Below are 18,079 nucleotides of genomic sequence, written 5' to 3'. Positions count from 1 at the left end.
ACCTGTTGAGTCACTTTAATTTGATTGTGTTATTTTGTGGGATTGTGGCTGCCTATTGTGTGTAAAGAAACTTGTGGAGAAACATGACATAAATTCATAAAACAAGATGAAATGATGGACAGATATATTGAGCCCCCCCATTCTAATTGCTTAGATGGAAGTCATATCACGAGAGGGGAGTAATATAAGTCAACCTGCAGCTAACTGGGAGGTCAGTTCTTTACATTTCTTATCACATCTGCCTCTGATGGGCTCTGTCTCCTTTGTACTCTGTATCGCTGCACACTTCTTTTTCCCCCGCTCTCTTCTTTCCTCTTTTTCATCTCCTCTCTCTGCCTCAGGGCTTAGATGTATATGTTTCCTAGCCATGTTTATGTTTCAGGAAGGGAGATGCCAGGATTTAAGCCCCAGAGCGCATGGACTCACAGTGGCTGCAGTAGTCTAATCTGTGTCTTGATGCCATGCTTGTGATTTATCTGTCTACCTTTTTTTTGTGTCCTGTGTGTGCGTTTGTGTATGTGTGTGTGTGTGTGGGTTTAATTTCTTTGGCATTTTCATTGATTTTAAGACAATGTGATTTTCTGACGCAATTTTTGCTTCTGTAGCTGTTGAGGCCAGATTGAGGCTTAGAGAGGTCTGTGTGCGGCGTGGGCAGACGATGAGTGGGTTTCATGGGTTTTCTCTGCATTTGTGTGTGTGTGTGCGCACAGCGGGCAATGATGCGGTTCTCGGAGCTGGAGCTGAAGGAGAAGGAGGGCGGCGGTGTGTGTGTGTCTGCCTCGGCAGCAGGACGGGAGCTGGCAGACGGCCAGCGCAGAGAGCGAGTGCTGGAACACTGCCAACACACCACCAGGAGGGAAGAGAGGGAGGGTGAGTAACCTAGCACCACACACACACTTGTAATGCACGCACGCACGCACACACACACACACATCCACTCTGTAAATGAACACTCAAAGAGGAACACACAAACAATAGGTGCGCGTACACTCTCGCGTGCACTTGCAGCAAATGCTGAGGCAAGACCGGGTCACTCTAAAAAAAGACACGCTCCTCCACACACACAGACTCAAAACACACACACATTCGCGCACTCAACCTCGCAGCAGCGCAAGCGAAGGAGCCAGGGAGAGAGAGACAGAGAGGGGGGAGTTTTATTTTCAAGAAGTCTTTTGTGCTTATCTGCGCGGAGAGACGATCGAGAGGGAGGGCAAGGGGAGAAGGAGGGGCAGAGATTGCGTGAGTGAGAGAGAGAGTGAAAGCAGGGGGGGGGGGGAGGGGGAGAGCTAGCGGGTGAAAGCGGATGGGAGAGCGCAACGGAAAGAGAGAGGGAGGAAGGGGAGGAGGGTGAGGGGGTTAGTTAGGTTGGCCGGGAGCCCAGCTGTGTGTTGGAGCGAGGCCGCGGCTGACGTGCGAGCCTAATTATGGCATGGAGGGAGACAGAGAGGGAGAGGGAGTCCAGGAGAGGGGGGGGGGGGGGAAGAGTCACGCTCAGTGTGAGAAGGGTGTGGTGCGGTCATGCCGTGGGGGAGGACAGAGAAATGGGGGGGGAGGCGGTTAGGAGTCGCCGTGTGCAGCGAGTACGCAGGATGTTTTCCTGCCGCTCCAGTCAGCCCATTGGCTCGGCTCACATCAGATTAAAAAGTCTTTACCCCATCAAAGTTTTACTGCCCGTCTTTAAAGTGGAATAAAAGCTGGATGGTGTTTAACTGGCACTCTCCCTCTGTCACCCCCCCCCCACACACCCTGTCTCCCCCCTGCTCTCTTTCTGTCTGTCTACTTTGTGGTCTGTCTGTCTGCATTCCCTCCTCATGTCTGCCTTTCATCTTCTCTTACTTATTTTTGCCTCTGCCCACAATCCCCTCCCCCCCTTCCCCCTACTTCCTCCTTGCCCATATTTCCATCCGTCTCTCCCTTGTCCTTCGCTCAGGTGTCCTGTCGCCAGCGTACGCAAACAACAGAGTTCCAGTCCTCCAGAGATGTGGGGGCCAGATTGAGCCTTTGTCCCCAGGGCAGAGGGCCCGAGAGGGAGCCAGAGGTGCCGGACAAGAGGGGCTAAACGATGCAGTCAGGAAGGTGAAGAGGGAGCCAGAAGGAGGTCACTGTTTACCCCCCATTTTGACACCGGCGAAAGGATTCCCTGAGGAGAAGCATAGCCCTGGCTTCGGAGCCGGCAGGAAACGCCAGCTCTGCCTCAAGGCCGAGCGGGAGGACACAGAGTGGGAGGAAGGAGAAAGGGTGTTCTACCCCGAGAAAAGAGCCAGGATTTCTACGGGTGAGAATTTGTTCAACATGCAACGTCACCCACTTTCATCTCCCTCCTTTCTTTTCATCTGCTTTCCATGCATTTCTCTCATTCCGCTCGTCCTCTCCCCTTCTTCCTGTGTTATGCTGAGCTCGGTGTCATCCCTTGTTCTTTTTAAGGAAATCTTTCTTTCTTTTGCTTCTTCCCAATCAATTCCACCTTAAACCCACTCCCTCACAACCCCCTCTCTTTTCCCCCGTACCACTCTCGGTCCCATCTTTCGCTCTGTGTGGCAGCCAGCTCAGAGAAGTGTTTAATCCTGCCTTTGAGCGGAGTGCGAGGGAGAAGCGAGGAAGAGGGACAGCCATTCTCTCTCTCTTCTTTCAGCTCTGCCGTTCCTCCGCTGCGCTTACCCACCCTCTTCAAAGCTGCTCTTTTCTTCTCATCTCCTTTTCTTTTTTCTCCTCATCTGTTTGGGTTTCCTTTTCCTTTTTTTTTCCCTGGCATGCGGTATTGCGCTAGCTCTCCCCGGCACTGGCAGACAAGTCAAATACCCTTCCCCTGTGAATTTCAAGGGGGAGAACCCTCCCTCTGCTTCTTCAGTCTTTATTGCTTTGTTTCTCCGCCCGATTCTTGCCTTCTCGTCCCCTTTTTTCTCCGCAATCTGTCTGTTCTCCAAGCCTTCCTGCATTTGTGTTTAATATAAGGCTTATGTGGGTTTTTACAAGCCATAAGAAAGTAATGATTAATGGTCTTTGTTCTGTGTGCACGGGTGTCTGCAGGTCAGAGGGTGTATAGTTTTGTGTGCACAAGGTGAGAGTAGCGTCTTCTGAAAAATAGTCCAAACCTTTTATGTCCAGAATGTCAACTCTTAAAAGAGAAACTGTAGTGGTTGAATTGCTGAGTTTATTCATGGGTTTTCCACGACCTTTGTGAGGGATGAGAATCGTCTTCTATCTTTTAACTAGATTAATGACTTTAAATGACCCAACATTAAAGGTTTATACAGTGACACCTTTCTAGGCAGTATATATCTAGAGGAGAGAAACAAAAGCAAATTTCCGCATTTTGTTTATCTTCAGATGAGCGTGAGCAGGCCCCTGCTGATGAAGAGGATGACGACGAGGTCCGGAAGCTCAAGGTCTGCATCGAGCTGAAGGGACTGCGACTCAGCAAGCCCGCCACCGGCGCAGTTTCCCCTGACGGCTGCCTGATCAAACAGGAAAGGCCGTGGCCCCAGCAGCGATTGATCGCCCCGGTCCAGAGCATACGGGAACGCAAAACTAGGCCTGGTGAGCCGGAGGACCGAGCCGCAGCGCACAGAGCCGAGATCAACAGGAAATGGGGCTGCGAGAAGCTGCTTAATGGTAAGAAGGAACCGCCAGCCGTGCAAACCGCTGCTGTATCTCTGAGTTCAGCTTGGGTAACGGAAATCTATCTTTGGCTCACATTTCACTTTCTTGTTGAGCGGGCTGACTTTGGGGGGGATTTCCCGTGAGCCTTCTGGGAGGGGGTAGAGGAAATGAGGTAGAGAATACTTCCTCCTGCCTGAAAAAAAGCTGAGGAATCAGAACGGGTCCTGGGGACTGAAAGCTAAAATACCCCACCCCCTGTGGTTTGGGGCTTTTTATTCAGCTGGTCGTCAGCGGGCTCTGACAGAGTGGTGAAAGACAGAATGAGGGAAGTGGCTGGTGGAGATATGCGTGGGCAGGTGTAGTGTGACTAATGTGTGATCAATGATTTTTCTCTTTCCCCCTCATGACCAGTCACAGGGAAAGGGAGGGCGTGGTGTATGTGTGTGTGTGTGTGTGGGGGGGGTAACTTATTAAAACCAGGGCTTTCCCTTATTCAAGCGCCCAAACTGACAGAGGAGGAACAGACGAAGAGAGAATAAAAGAGCAGGACAGAGATTAAAGGAAGTGAATAAAGCAGGGGAGATTTGGGTTTTATGTTTCCTGCCGAAACCACACACTGAAATTTGCTTTCACCCTTTTCTAGATAATATCACCCTGGCAACAGCTATGTTTTTACAATGAATGTGGTTATTCTACTTTGTGTCTGTCAGGGCTGTGGTCTCTCTTTTTTTTCTTCCAATGTTTTGTTGTTCCAGGAACTCGTTAATCGGATAAGACACATTAATCTCTGTTAAAAATCTCGTTTTCGAAATATATGGCCACTTTTGCAACAGTGGTTGCATCGACGGTGGCTGTGTGTTTAGGCAACAGCAAAATATATCATTTAACTTCATTGTTTCTCAAACTAGGGCTGATATAGTGGACTGTTTATTCTCAAGGTTTGGTTATAACACAAATCAGACCTAGACCACATTCCTGAGTAGTTTGAAATGCTTCGGAATAATCGTTAGGAGGAAATGTATTTTCATTTAGCAGCATTTTGACATTGTGGTTTCAAGGGCAGGTTTTTCTCCCCGTGTAAACATGTATTATAAGAGGCTGAAACCAGACAGTGCCACATTTGTTTAAGGAGATTACTCATAGCAGTGTCCTTGCTGCAGTAAATGAGTGCGCACAAGTTACTATGAGGGTGTGTGTGTGTGTGTGTGTGTGTGTGTGTGTGTGTGTGTTGTTTTTTTAAATTATTTTCTTTCCTGAGCGAGCAGGCATGCTGCGCTCCCAGACAGCTCTGTGCGCTCATTAATAAACCAACAGAGGGTGAGAGATGGCCTTGCAATACCTTCCCATCCTCCCCCTTTCACTGAGCTCTCACACTATCAGCCGCTCACTCTGCCCCCCCTCCCTCTCTCTCTCTCTCTCTCTCTCTCCCCCCCCCCCTCCCTCTCCTCCAGGAGTAGCTGCTTCTCCCCTTCCCCCCGGCCAACTGAAGGACAGAGCGCACCCGCAGGGCCCCTTCTCAGGTGACCGTGGCCTCAAGGAGCCGAGGAGGGGCCCCCCCTCTCCGGCCCCTGAGCCTTCCGCGGGAGGCCCCCCTCCCATCAAGCCCCGTCGCCATAGTGACACAGACAAACCCAAGGGCAAGCGGCCGTGCAAAACCAAACACACGAGTCAGAGGGAGCGCGAGCGGGAGCGGGAGAAACGGAAAGAGGCCACACCTAACAGCCCGGGCCAGCGCTGTGCGTCTGATCTGGGACCAGCTGAGGATGACAAGGTGAGCGCTGATAGGGCGTCTGGCCACGATACGGCCGTCTGGATGTTTGCAGCAGCGGAGTCTGTTTCAGTATGCCTGTCGGCGCCTCTGATTATGCAGCTGGGAGAGGCAGGGAGGGACAGAGGAAGGAAGTATGTTTACAATGTTTAGAGGGCTGCTGGAGCTTTGACCTCCTCGTGCCCTTATCGACTCCCTGCGGAGCGCCTGCATGCATGCGTGGTTGTCTCTGGCCTTAATTGTGGAACGTGTGTCATCGACGCTGTTTTGTGTGCGAGTGCGTGCCAAGGCTGTGAGTGTCTGTGTGTTGGAGAGCATTCCTGACATAACAACAAAACCCCTGAGCAATTAGACATCGCACTCAGCGCCGAGCACAAGGCTGCATATATATATATACACACACACACACACACACACACACTGAGGAATGTGGCAGCCATGGTCGAGCGTATGAAGTGCCGGAGTTCAAAAGAGGGGAAAAAAATGAGCATGGGGAAAAAATGGAAGAAAAAAAAGAAAAGAAGGCTAGTTGTTTTCCGCCCGCGCTGCTCTCCGCCCCTGCTCCTCCTCAGCCTGACAGCTGCTTCGACATGGAATTCCACTGAGAGGGCACGCACTTCACTCACACACACACACTCGCATACACACACACACACACACACACACAGGCAGGCAGCTCCTTCTCTCCCGTGTTGCGCTGCGAGGGCTCTGTTGGCTTAGTGGTTGAAGAAAAGTGCTGTGTTTGGGGTGTGAACAGTTGCTGTGAAAGCTGTATGTGTGTGGGTTATTCAATGATGCATACTTTGTTTTCCATACAGTAATCATCCATAAAGCTGTAAATGGAAAAAATCATCTATATTTTAAGCTACATGTTGGTAGAATAAAAATGAAAAAATCATGTTAAGGCTACAGAGGAATTGGCCTTATAGAGACAAGTCATACTTTAATAAAAAATGTTTTATTTGCTTCATTATCAAAATCAATTATACATTTTGAGTGTGAATTAATATATATGCAGCACGACTGTGTGTGTGTGTAATTTCAAACGTGTGCTCTTGAGCGTCCATGTGTGTCCAGTCTGCTCTGTGGCTCTAACACTCTCTCCCTCCCTCTCTCCTCAGCTGAGTGATCAGCGCGGCGCTCCGAGGAAGGGATCTGCCTCTCCTAATCATTATCCCTGCTCTCCAGTCAAGCCCTGCTCCCCCGCCACGCTCTGTCCGCCCTGCCTGCAGCCCCAGGTGAACAGCAGAGTGTGTGGCGCTGCACCCGAGGTGGTGGGAGTGCACCGGACTCCCCCTGCTGAGCCCCCCGCGGTGCGTCCGATCCCGCCAGAGGCTCGTCGGCTAATCGTGAACAAGAACGCCGGAGAGACTCTGCTCCAGAGAGCTGCGCGGCTCGGCTACGAGGTAATAGGCTTCCCTCAGAGTCATCCTCTCTCCTCATATCTTTCGCTCTTCACATTTTACACTCTTACACTTCATCGTCACTTGCAAATCTTCCCCCTCTCTCTTCTTAAATTGAGCTCATTTTCTCCCTCTACTTTGTTCCTGTCTGTGACTCTGGCAGACATAGCTCGGCTCTTCCTTTCAAAATAGTTTTTTTTCTCTTGCGTCTGTCCTATTCTTCCTCTCTCTAGCGAACTCTTGCCTTTTGCATCATTTCCTTCTATTTCACCCTTACTCACGCTTTGTTCTCGCCATACTCCATCTTTTTCTTTTTTTGCTCCTCTTGCCCGCTACTCTCTCTCTTTCTCTCTCAGGTTTCTGCACTCTCTCCCCCCCTCTTTCCTCTCAGCACTCTTTCTCTTCCTCTCTTTGTGACTCAGATTGTCGTTGGCACCCCTCCTCCTCCTCCCCGCGAGCGCGCACACACACACACACACACACACACACACACACACACACACACACACACACACACACACACACACACACACACACTCCCCCCTCACCTCCCCTCCTCTTGCCTCACTCTGCTCTCACATCTCATTAATTTTCCGTGAGGCGAAGTGTGACACACACGCAGGCACACACACACGAGCATGTGCGTGCGCAGACAGCATGAGGGATCGGTGGGATCATTATACGGAGACTGATGCTCGCTGCCTCTCTCCAGCATCGGAAGGTTTTTTTTTTTTCTTTGTGTAGCTTCCGATCGTTCGCTACGAAACCAGATCCGCTCATTCTACGCGCATACAAGAATGAATGAGACCGGTGTATATTTTCCTGAATCTCACAACTCCATTTGCTCGGAAAGCTTTTAATTAAAGTTGGATGGCCCTGCTGTCTCGCTCGCATCCTCCCTTGTGTTTCTGTTTGTTAGCCTGAGCGTGTCTCCCTCGTTGACAGATTTGACAAATTGATTTATTGATCCAAATGGTTTTTATGCCACTTGAGCTGCAGATTGTGATGTGTGTCCACCCTGTCACCCAATCGTGTGTGTGTGTGTGTGTGTGTGTGTGTGTGTGTGTGTGTGTGTGTGTGTGTGTGTGTGTGTGTGTGTGTGTGTGTGTGTGTGTGTGTGTGTGTGTGTGTGTGTGTGTGTGTGTGTGTGTGTGTGTGTGTGTGTGTGTGTGTGTGTGTGTGTGTGTGTGTGTGTGTGTGTGTGTGTGTGTGTGTGTGTGTGTGTGTGTGTGTGTGTGTGTGTGTGTGTGTGTGTGATCAATTTATCACCAGCAGAGGTATCTTCACAGAACTGTAAATAGGTGTGGGTATCTTTTGTTGCTCATTAACCGGTTGCTTTATGGTTTTGTGTGTTTGTTGAACACATTTATGATGATGAGGTGTGTGTGTCTGTGATTATGTGTGAGTCAGAGTGAGAGAGAGCAAGAGTGTGAATGAGAGGTAAGCACTGGGAGTATAATCGCGTTCTAATGGCCCTCTAATGTGCCGTGGTGACTGTGGTTAGCAGTGGCGGCGGCTGTTTTTCTCCCTTGCTTACACACACACACACACACACACACACACACACACACACCCACTCGCACACACGCACAGGGTGCAGCGCAGCAGCAGGGTTCAGTCAGCCGTGCTGGAGAGAAGCTGGCTCGTCTCTGATTTATGCGTCTCTCTCGAACGTTTTTTTCCCTCCCTCTCCTCTTTTTTTTTTTTCGTACCCCTTCGCATTTTTTCCTTCCTGTGCTCCACGTGTGGAGAGGGAACGAGGGAGGAGGGAGGAGAAAAACCTGAGACTACACAAACAAGGCGCTGACCGCTGCGCAAACAACACCCCCGCCTCCTCTCTGCCTCCCTCCCTTTCTTTCCCTCTCTCCTTCTCTCCCTCTCTCTTTCTCTCTCTCTCAGGAAGCTCGTCTCTCACTGCCTGTGTGTGATAAGCCTGGGGCAGACCCCTGGGGCTCACACACACACACACACACACACACACACACACACACAGACGTTCGCAGAGACACACCAATTTATGCATACCGCCCCACACACACTCACACGCACTTGCATACAAGCCTGTAGACGCACAGAGCGCTTGTCTCGCGCTGGTGTTTTAGCGCCGCGAGCTCTGGGCTTATCACACACAGGCAGAGAGATATGAGGGCCTGAGAGACAGAGGCATACACATACACACACAGCTCTCATGCTGATTACGAACACACACACACACACACACACACACACACACACAAATCCGCACAGAGAAACACGTTATGTCCCAATAAGCACATGCACAGGCATCCTGACGTGTTCCTCTCCATATGCTGCACACAGCGACGACTCTCCGCACTCGCTGCTGTCGCCCACACACACAGATCTGCACATGCAAATTCAGAATCACACACACACACACACAGTCATACAGAGAAACAGCGGTTGTAAGCAAATGAACAGGCGTCCTTTTTCTTGTACAGACCTGCACATGCGGAATCACCTCATGCACACATGCATGTAATTTAACACACACACACACACACACACACAAGCTCACACTACTCTGTGCTATTCTCGATGCCCGGCCGACACCGTGCATATTTCATGTTCGTTTAGTTTTGCGATCCGTGCCTCTGCACATGAAAGCCCACTCTCTCTTTCTTCCTCCCCTCGCTCACTCCCCTTTTATTCTCTCTCTCTCTCGTCTGCCTCGCTCTCTGAGCATTTGAAATGGTAATGAGGAGAGATTCTGCGGATGTCTTCATCCCTCTCCCCCTCGTGCCGGGGCCCCTCAGCTCTGCCCATTGAAAGCTCAGATAAAGGTGCAATCTGTCATTTATTCTCCTCTCATGAATCACTTCTGATTTTCCCTCTTAAATCCATGTATGATCCAGGCAAAGAGGAAAACTAGATTGCATTTTAAGAGCCTTAGTCAGACCAAAGTCTATGATGGCAACCTCTTGGACCATACTCATGGCACTTAGTGGATTTGATTCTGAAATAAATTCACACTGACTTTTAAAATTCAACTGTGGTGAACTTTTGACTCGTCTTGAGAATATTGACCTTCCAGGGACCAGAAAACAATTTCATAAATATAACTGTTCAGTTTTAATCGGGAGGGTCTGGTTGAGCTGAAGTGTGCGAATACATCTAGTTAGTAACCAGTTAGTTAGTTAGCTTTGAACTGTTTTTAGCTAACAGTTAGCTTTGAACTGTTTTTAGCTAACAGTTAGCTTTGAACTGTTTTTAGCTAACAGTTAGCTTGTAGTTTAGAAAGCAATTAGCCAACTAGCTCAGTAAGCTATTTTGCTGGCTGGTGTTTTTTTGTTTTTTTTGAGCATTGGATTAGCTGCAGTTGTCTCGCTAACCACAGTGGCTCGGCAATTAGCCCTCAGTAGTCCCTTCATCACCAAGCTTTCAAAAACTAATGAGCAGGGATATTTGAATTAATTTAGCAATGCCTTTTGCTTATGGTATGACCGGTCACCAGAACAGTTAGTTTTTGTCTGGGACTGGATTCATTTAATGTGACTGAAGTGGAAACGGGTCTCTCTTTTTTTTGTTTGTTAATTAACTCTATATGAGATGGTTACATTCTGGGGCTTCCACGGTTACCTCAGCAGTCATTCAACAGCAGGCTGGCTCTCACACAAACACACGAACATGAACACGCTGCACTTGTCAAGGCAGGCATCAAACTTACTGCTTAGACTTTTGGCTCTTTATCACACAGGGAAAGCCATTCATGCATTACCTGCACATGTCAAACGCATTTAAACACACAAACGCAAGCACACCCACATCTGTTGTATTATAGGAGCATACAAGGCAGCGCTAAGGGGTTAAATGTCTGAGTGATGCATTGATTGCAGGCGAGCGCAGGGAAGCATTCTAGAGAGGGAGATTAGAGGACGGAGGGAAAGAGGAGGGGGGAGTGGTGTCTCATTTTACTGCGGAGGTGTGTGTGTGTGTGTGTGTGTGTGTGTGTGTGTGTGTCTGGAAGCCGGGGCTCTCGTGCTAAGCTCCTCGCTCTCTCCCAGCGATATTAAACACGGCTTCGGAGGTTTAGCGCTACGCCTCCACAGCCACACACACACACATACATCTCGTCAGCTGCACAAAAGTACACGTGCAAACACACATACACACACATAGGCAAGCTGCATATCGACACTCTCTACCCGTCAGTCTCTCCAACACTTGCTCTCATTCACTCATACAGATCGACACACACACACACACACACACACACACATGGAGAGCGAGTGGAATCCCCCAGAGGGAAGCTTCAGCACAGCGCTCCTGAATCTCTCTCCAGCAGGCAAACAGAGTGTTGGCAGCGAGTGAAAACCAGTTGGAGCAATGTCCCACTCCCCCCTCATTTCTCTTTTTCTGTCTCACTTTTTCTTGCTCACACTTGCTCACTTCTTTTCTCTCGATCCCACTTTCCGCTACTCATTGACTCTCCTTCCTCCCCGGCTCGGCCGTCCTCTGTTCGCTCCCTTCGCTAGCCCCCCACCCCCAGCCCACTTCGCACTACCACCCTTTCATCTCTTGTTATTATCAGCTGCAGCCCAGAGGACAGCCCCGGCAGATTTCATCCACAGATTCATTAATCTGTCATCTGTTGGGGTGTTGCCTCTCTTTTTCCCCCGCTCTTCAGTCCTCTCTCCAGCCCTCGTCTTATCCCTCCGTCAGCCTGTTTTCTCTTCGTTGACTGGCTTTCCATCCCTCTTCCTCCCTCTATCCGCCCTGTGCTGAAAGAGAGAGAGCGGGAGTAAGAGAGAGAGATAAATACTTGGACTAGACGGCAGGCTCGAATTAGCATAGAAATGGAAGTTTGGAGTCGTTCCCCAGGTTCAGATGAGCAGCTTTCCTCCCCTTGGCACAGAACTGTTAGCAGGACGGAGTATGAGTGTGTCTAGATGTAGGAGTCTTGCATTCACACATATACATTATTAAATATATTCAAATTAGGTTTTTTCTGTTTATTTTTCCAACGGTCTGCAAATACTTCTACCAGTTCCACACTAAGTTGCGTTTCCACACAGATAAAAACACATTCCCACAGTGTTGAAACACACACTTGTTTGACAGGCCCTATTTCTGCACACTGCTGGACATCTCCCTATCTCTCTGTCTGCTCTCTGTTTGGTAGCAGCAGACACCGCTCACGTCCAATAAAAACCAGTCTGACTACTTAGTGCTGGATGCCCAACTGTCACAGCCCTAGACCAGAGGAAACCCTTCCAGCTCTTGAGCGCTTCTATCAAATCTCTTTGTTCCGCTTCCATTATGCTGTGTTCACAGCCCAACCATCCTAACTGGCTGCCACAGCGGCGTCCTGTCCCAACCATGGCATGCACATCCACACACACTCACACATGCACAAGCAGAGCCTGGCAGGATAAATACAGTTGAGTCACACTTAGTCTCCTCGATGTGTTTTGGCGCCAGCTCTAGTAATACGGAGCATTTGTGAGTGTGTGTGTTTGTCCAGCACAGGAACACACTCAGTTCCTCCTTTCCTTAATTTCTCTCCCACAGGAACTGTAAAGGGAAAGAATGTTTGCGTCTGCGTCTGCTCCGTCTGACTCGTGTGTGGCTCTTGTGTTGCTTGGGTTGTCGCCACATATGAATCCAGGCACTCACAATCTCACGCATTAAACCCTCCTCTCCCTCTGTGTTGGCTCTCTTTAGGAGGTGGTGCTGTACTGCCTGGAAAACCGAGTGAGTGAGGTGAATCACAGAGACTACGCCGGATACTGCGCTCTCCACGAGGCGTGCGCCCGTGGCTGGCTCAGCATAGTCCAACACCTGCTGGATTACGGGGCGGACATCAACTGCAGCGCACAGGATGGCACCAGGTACACATCATTCATATGCAAACAAAATCACACTTGCATAAACAAACAGACTTTTCTTTAGTTTTGTTCCTACATGTTGTAATAGGGTAAGTCAGGGCTTAGTCATCAATTAAGTAACTTGAGTTTGCTCATAGCAACATTTCTGGGATTGATTTTACATTTGCTTGGCAAGAGCAGTGATTTGAGAGATTAGCTGCAGTTATAAATTGGAATGAATAGTGATTCTGTGGCTGTGTTATTAAAATGTACAGTAGGGGGTCTGTTCTAGGACACTGCACAGTCTTAACAGTGCATTGTGTGGCAGTTTCAATAAAACATTTCCAGATTTGCAACGTTAGTGGTTTTAGTGTTACAATGTTGATGCCTTTTCTAAAATGAATAGTGTTCTCAATCTATAAATTGCATATACTTTGTGTACATGCAATTGGCAAAGTAAGTTTATTAATAAAGCACTTTTCGGCAACAAGGCAACGACTATTAAAAGGGCATTTAAATACAATAAGTAATTAAAGAGCCAAGCAAACGGAAAGTGAAGCTTGAATGGAAGACGACTGATTTGAATTTATTGTAAGCAATGGTAAACAGCTAAAAAGATTTGCAACATGCCATTTTCTGGAGTTCAAAAGCATAATGCTGCTTCTTCATGCTTATTGAGGGATATTAGGGACATGCAGGACGAGCAGCATTTGAACAGAGTTAATAAGAAAACTTACATTTTAATAATTGTATCAGAAACAATGCTGCAGAAATGATGAAGAAGCCGTCAGTTATCACCATTTCTTGGAGGGGTTTATATTTGTAATGCTATTTTGAAACTCCATCACCGTATTAAACTCTGTACATTTATGTCTGTATAGACCAATTCACGATGCTGTGGAGAATGACCATCTGGACGTTGTTCGAGTCCTGCTATCTTATGGCGCTGACCCCACCTTGGCCACATACTCAGGCCGCGGCCTGCTGAAGATGACCCACAGCGACGGCATGCAGCGCTTCCTCAGCGGTAAGATCCCCGCTGGCTTTTTCAATGTAGTTATAGATGTGGTTTAGACAGAAATATAGAAATGCTGATATCACTAGCTGTAGTCCATGTCCTCCCCTGCCTCCTATGGAAAGCTTCAATGTAAAACTCTGAATAATGAGAGCAAAACAACTACTGAGGAAAGTTTTTTTCGTACCTTCAGTGATTTTTTTCCATCCACAGTTTGAAGCTGGAGTGGAATTGTTTGATCAGTTAGTAAAAAAAATCATTTCCTGGCTATAAAAAAAGCGAGTACTAGGAGATTTGACTTCTAAAGTCATGAATTATCTTGAACTATTAACATCCAAATATGTCTTTATTGATGAAACTATTTTTGTTCAGTTTTGGGGGAAAGGGCCTGACAAACAGGCCTGCAGTTTGTTTTATTACTTTATGGTCTGGAAGTTCCATCTATGATCTGTAAATTGCAAATAGAGGACATGACCCATTTTTACCTTTTTTGTAATATGATTGGATTTGACTGGTTTTATTACCTGAATTCCAATAATGGCTGTGCAGTTAACTGTTTTGCAATGAGTGCAGTCGTTGAAAGTTTCGTACCTCCTATATTCAAAGTGGAATGCAAAGCCAGGAAATTTGAATATTAATTTACCTTTGACCACATCAATCATTCATGCTGGAAAAAAGCAGTGAATTAATAAGAGTATAAGAGGTTTTCCAGACAGCAGGAGATTGGATATGGAGGTGGAGGAAGGGTTAATTGTGGAAAAGATCAGTCTGCAACAGAGTTCCCAAATGCCCCAATCTTGACTCATTCGCCGTTTGCTGTTCTCTCAAAGCGCTGACCTCTGTGCAACCTGTTGAGTGGCTTTCTGTAAACCCTCATCCTCCACCTCCCAACCGTCGCTACAAGACATGTCTGTCTCTGTCATCCCGTTTCCCCTCAGGCGCCCTCCCCCCCATGCTTCTCTCCCCCCTCCCTCGACCACCTGTTAGACAGGGAGTCTCAACCCGCCGGGGTGCGTGCTGCAGCCTCTGAGCTCCTCTATCTGGTTACTAAGCAACGCCAACTGTGTTTGCTCAGCGTACGTGCGGAAATGGGCTTCGCTCTGGCTGGAGACTCTGCTTTTGTATGCATGCGTGTGAGAGTCTTTTCACAGGGCTGCCACGCACTGTGTGACGTGGTCTGTGTTCGGGGCGTGAGTGTGGAGAGGGCTCGCCTGAATGTTTGCAGGAAAGTCGAGACTCCGCGGGTTTGTGTACAGAAGGAGGAAATGAGAGCATACACAGGCACGAGCTCCCTTCTGCAGCCAGGTGCTTAATATTACATGAACATGCAGCTAGTTAAAACCGATTATCTGACTCACACTCACCAGGGGATTTACTAAAAGAGACAAGACGCCGGAGAGAAGGCGGTAGATCAGGCGGTAGATCAGGGTGAAAATGAGCAGGTGTTAGTTCACGGTCGGCAAGGGTTTAGTGCAAAAGGGAGATTTATATGTAGGCGCTTGGAAAGATGGTGTTGAATTTTGAAAAGAGCATGGCTGGACGGATCGATGACTGCGAGATTGACGGAGCGGGGAGAGAGGGAGATCGAGCTGCACCGGAGAAAATGAGTGAGAGCGAGCAATTGCTGCCCTCCCTCCACCTGGTCCCACTCATCTGGAGGCCGTTAATCCCTCCAAACACACGCCAGACGCCCCACGCCTCAGCGCTGGCACAAAGCCCAGCTCTCACTCTGCGGATGTGTGTGTGCAAGCGCGTGCTGAATACACACTTTGCTCTCGCTGTGTGTGCTTATCCAACTCCCTCTGCTTGTTTGGTGTGTGTGTGTGTGTGTGTGTGTGTGTGTGTGTGTGTGTGTGTGTGTGTGTGTGTGTGTGTGTGTGTGTGTGTGTGTGTGTGTGTGTGTGTGTGTGTGTGTGTGTGTGTGTGTGTGTGTGTGTGTGTGTGTGTGTGTGTGTGTGTGTGTGTGTGTGTGTGTGTGTGTGTGTGTGTGTGTGTGTGTGTGTGTGTGTGTGTGTGTGTGTGTGTGTGTGTGTGTGTGTGGACTCAGCGACTGTGTGTGGTTCTTGTTTGATTCCTGGCAGGCCTGCGCTGAGCTGAGCCAGCTCTAACCCGGCGGAGACAGTCGCTCTCCTCCCCCGTGGTACAGCCGCTGGCCCCTGACCATCAGCACCCCCCTCCCCACCGCGAAACATTTGCTCTGTTTGTTTCTCTTTTCTCTCCTGACACCATCCCTCCTCCTCCTCCTCCTCCTCTTTACCGTGCTCTTTATCCATTTTTCTGCTGTAGTCTTAAAGGGCAATTGTATTTGCCTCTCTGCCTGTCCCCGAGGCTCCAGTTCTTGAATAACAAGCTCCTTTCCTTTCTTCTCTCCATAGATTATTTTGCTGACCTTCAGGGCCGCTCAGATGACGACCCGGGGCTTTATTGGGAATTCTATGGCAGCGCTGTGTGTGGTGAGTACGGATCAGCACTCTGTTTGTTTTACTGCTTACCAAGTCATTTTAAACATCTTCAATGCCATCTAGTTTTGAGTGTTTTTTATGATTATGTAGATGCTAAGTCAACATTATAAATGTGGGTGTTATGTGTGTTTCAGAGTTGAGTGAAGAGGGCGGTGTGTATGACATCCTGGCTGATCCCCCAGGCCCAGAGGATGAGGATGAGGATGAGGATGATAAAAGGGAGGTGTTTGAGTTTGAGTTCTCTGACCGGCCTCTGCTGCCTTGCTACAACATCCAGGTGTCCCTCTCTCAGGGGTAAGCTTTGATCTCAACAGCAGACTCGCATTTTAAAAGAAAAAAGCCTCTCTGTTGGCCCTCATTTCTAAACATTGCTTGATTCCCTTTTTTTCAGGCCCAGAAACTGGCTGCTTCTGTCAGACGTGCTTCGTAGACTGCGGATGTCTGGTCGCGGTTTCCGACAGGCTTTCCCACACATGGAGGTGGTGACGGTGGCAGAGGCGGAGTTTTACCGGCAGGCCTCGCTGTCGCAGCTTTTCTCCTGCCCAGAGGAGCTGGAGGGCTTCCATGCAGACAGCAAGGACCTGTTGGACCTGGTGGAAGACAGCGCTGAGCTGGCCGCTCTCCTCGGCTCCACACTGGAGTGCCTGGACGACCGCTGGGACCACCCAGGGGACAAATTGAAGGACAAAATCAAGGCTAATGGAAAGTTGGGTTCATCCTGACACCTCGAGCCACTACACCACAGACCTTTATCCTAAACGACTGCAGTTTCTTTAAACCAACTCCGAGGGTTTGAGGATTTGCCTTAGCCTGACTCTTAGTTCCTGCGCTTCGGCCCAGCACTGTACAGATGGACTGACCTGCTGCTGATTGGCTGCTGAAACGTGTCCCTCCGTTAACTGAGGATCAATACATTTGTGACTCTACAGACTTAATAATGGTCTTATTTTTATAAATTAATATATGTATAAATAAATAAATATATATACATATATATATATATATATATATATATACATATATACGTATCTATATATATATATATATAATATCAAGAGATTTTTCGTTCTTTCCGATGTTGCTCATGACTCCTCTGAAAGATTTTGTATGACAACAGAGTGTATTGTGTTGTCAGCGATTGGATGGAGTGTGTGAGCACGCAGCACATTGTGCATGTGTGTAGCTGTACAGGATAGTACTGAGACTGTGCTATTGAATGTGGTATTTGTGTTGATAGGAAGCACATGATGTCTTGTCTTTTTTTCTTCTCAGACTTGAGCATTTGCTTGAGCCTCGGGAGCAATTTTGTTGTATCTTTTTTTTAAATGTTCAAATTTTGCTTCCTAGTTAGTCTGTAATTTAACATGCGAAACTACAAAATTGTTTGTATAATAAAGTTTTAAGATAATGTTGATATTTACCCTTCGGCATAGAGCTTGTATATAACAGGGAGGCTACTGCAGTAAAGTGATTTTTGTGTGTTCATTTTTGTTTTAACTTTGTAATTAAAATATCTCATAATTTGTATTTATATTTTACAAAGAAGTTGCTTTAAAATAAATATACAAACTGCAAGATGAAACATTTGTTCCGTTCTTTTTATTTAGTCAGAGTTTAATTAAAACGTGCCATAAAAACTAAAGGTTGGTTGCTCTGTCAAATTGAATCTTTTCTAATTATCGTATTCAACTCATAGATGTAGCCGAGGTGTGATCAACACAATCTTACATTGCCATCTCTTGGAATATTTGAGTATTGTTGGTTTCATGCAATTTAGTGTTGCAGACCTAACGGAACAGCTCACGATCTCCCTTCGCTGCCTCTCTGCTGGAAAGCTATGGCCAGCAGCGCCCTCCAGTGTTGACAGCTAATTACGGGTGTTCAAGGATGACGGGTGTTTCTCTTTCCTTTGAGTTATTAGAAGTCTTTAGTTAGTATTTTTATAGCTACAAAAAATCTGCATGGTCACTTAAATTTGAAAACGCCTACATTGCATGAAAACTAGA

At 47.9% G+C, this 18,079-nt stretch overlaps 1 protein-coding gene across 2 annotated transcripts in view; it reads left to right on the top strand.

Moving 5' to 3' along the window:
- bcor (BCL6 corepressor) overlaps window positions 1-17,655 on the top strand; it is a 32,679-nt gene extending 15,024 nt beyond the window's left edge. Inside the window, exons 4-14 of one of the 2 annotated variants that reach the window (XM_063888277.1) lie at window positions 155-211; window positions 711-870; window positions 1,931-2,275; window positions 3,328-3,612; window positions 5,052-5,371; window positions 6,490-6,774; window positions 12,454-12,620; window positions 13,478-13,623; window positions 15,987-16,064; window positions 16,208-16,367; window positions 16,465-17,655. In XM_063888277.1, the coding sequence (XP_063744347.1) occupies window positions 155-211; window positions 711-870; window positions 1,931-2,275; window positions 3,328-3,612; window positions 5,052-5,371; window positions 6,490-6,774; window positions 12,454-12,620; window positions 13,478-13,623; window positions 15,987-16,064; window positions 16,208-16,367; window positions 16,465-16,795 (2,334 nt within the window). In that variant the 3' untranslated portion in view covers window positions 16,796-17,655. The remainder of the gene's footprint in view (window positions 1-154; window positions 212-710; window positions 871-1,930; window positions 2,276-3,327; window positions 3,613-5,051; window positions 5,372-6,489; window positions 6,775-12,453; window positions 12,621-13,477; window positions 13,624-15,986; window positions 16,065-16,207; window positions 16,368-16,464) is intronic. The other variant, XM_063888278.1, reaches the window with a different exon arrangement.
- Window positions 17,656-18,079: the final 424 nt, after the last annotated feature.

The sequence above is a fragment of the Eleginops maclovinus genome, chromosome 7 (genome assembly GCF_036324505.1).
Source record: "Eleginops maclovinus isolate JMC-PN-2008 ecotype Puerto Natales chromosome 7, JC_Emac_rtc_rv5, whole genome shotgun sequence".
Classification (NCBI taxonomy): domain Eukaryota; kingdom Metazoa; phylum Chordata; class Actinopteri; order Perciformes; family Eleginopidae; genus Eleginops; species Eleginops maclovinus.
This window is presented reverse-complemented; position numbering and strand designations above follow the sequence as displayed.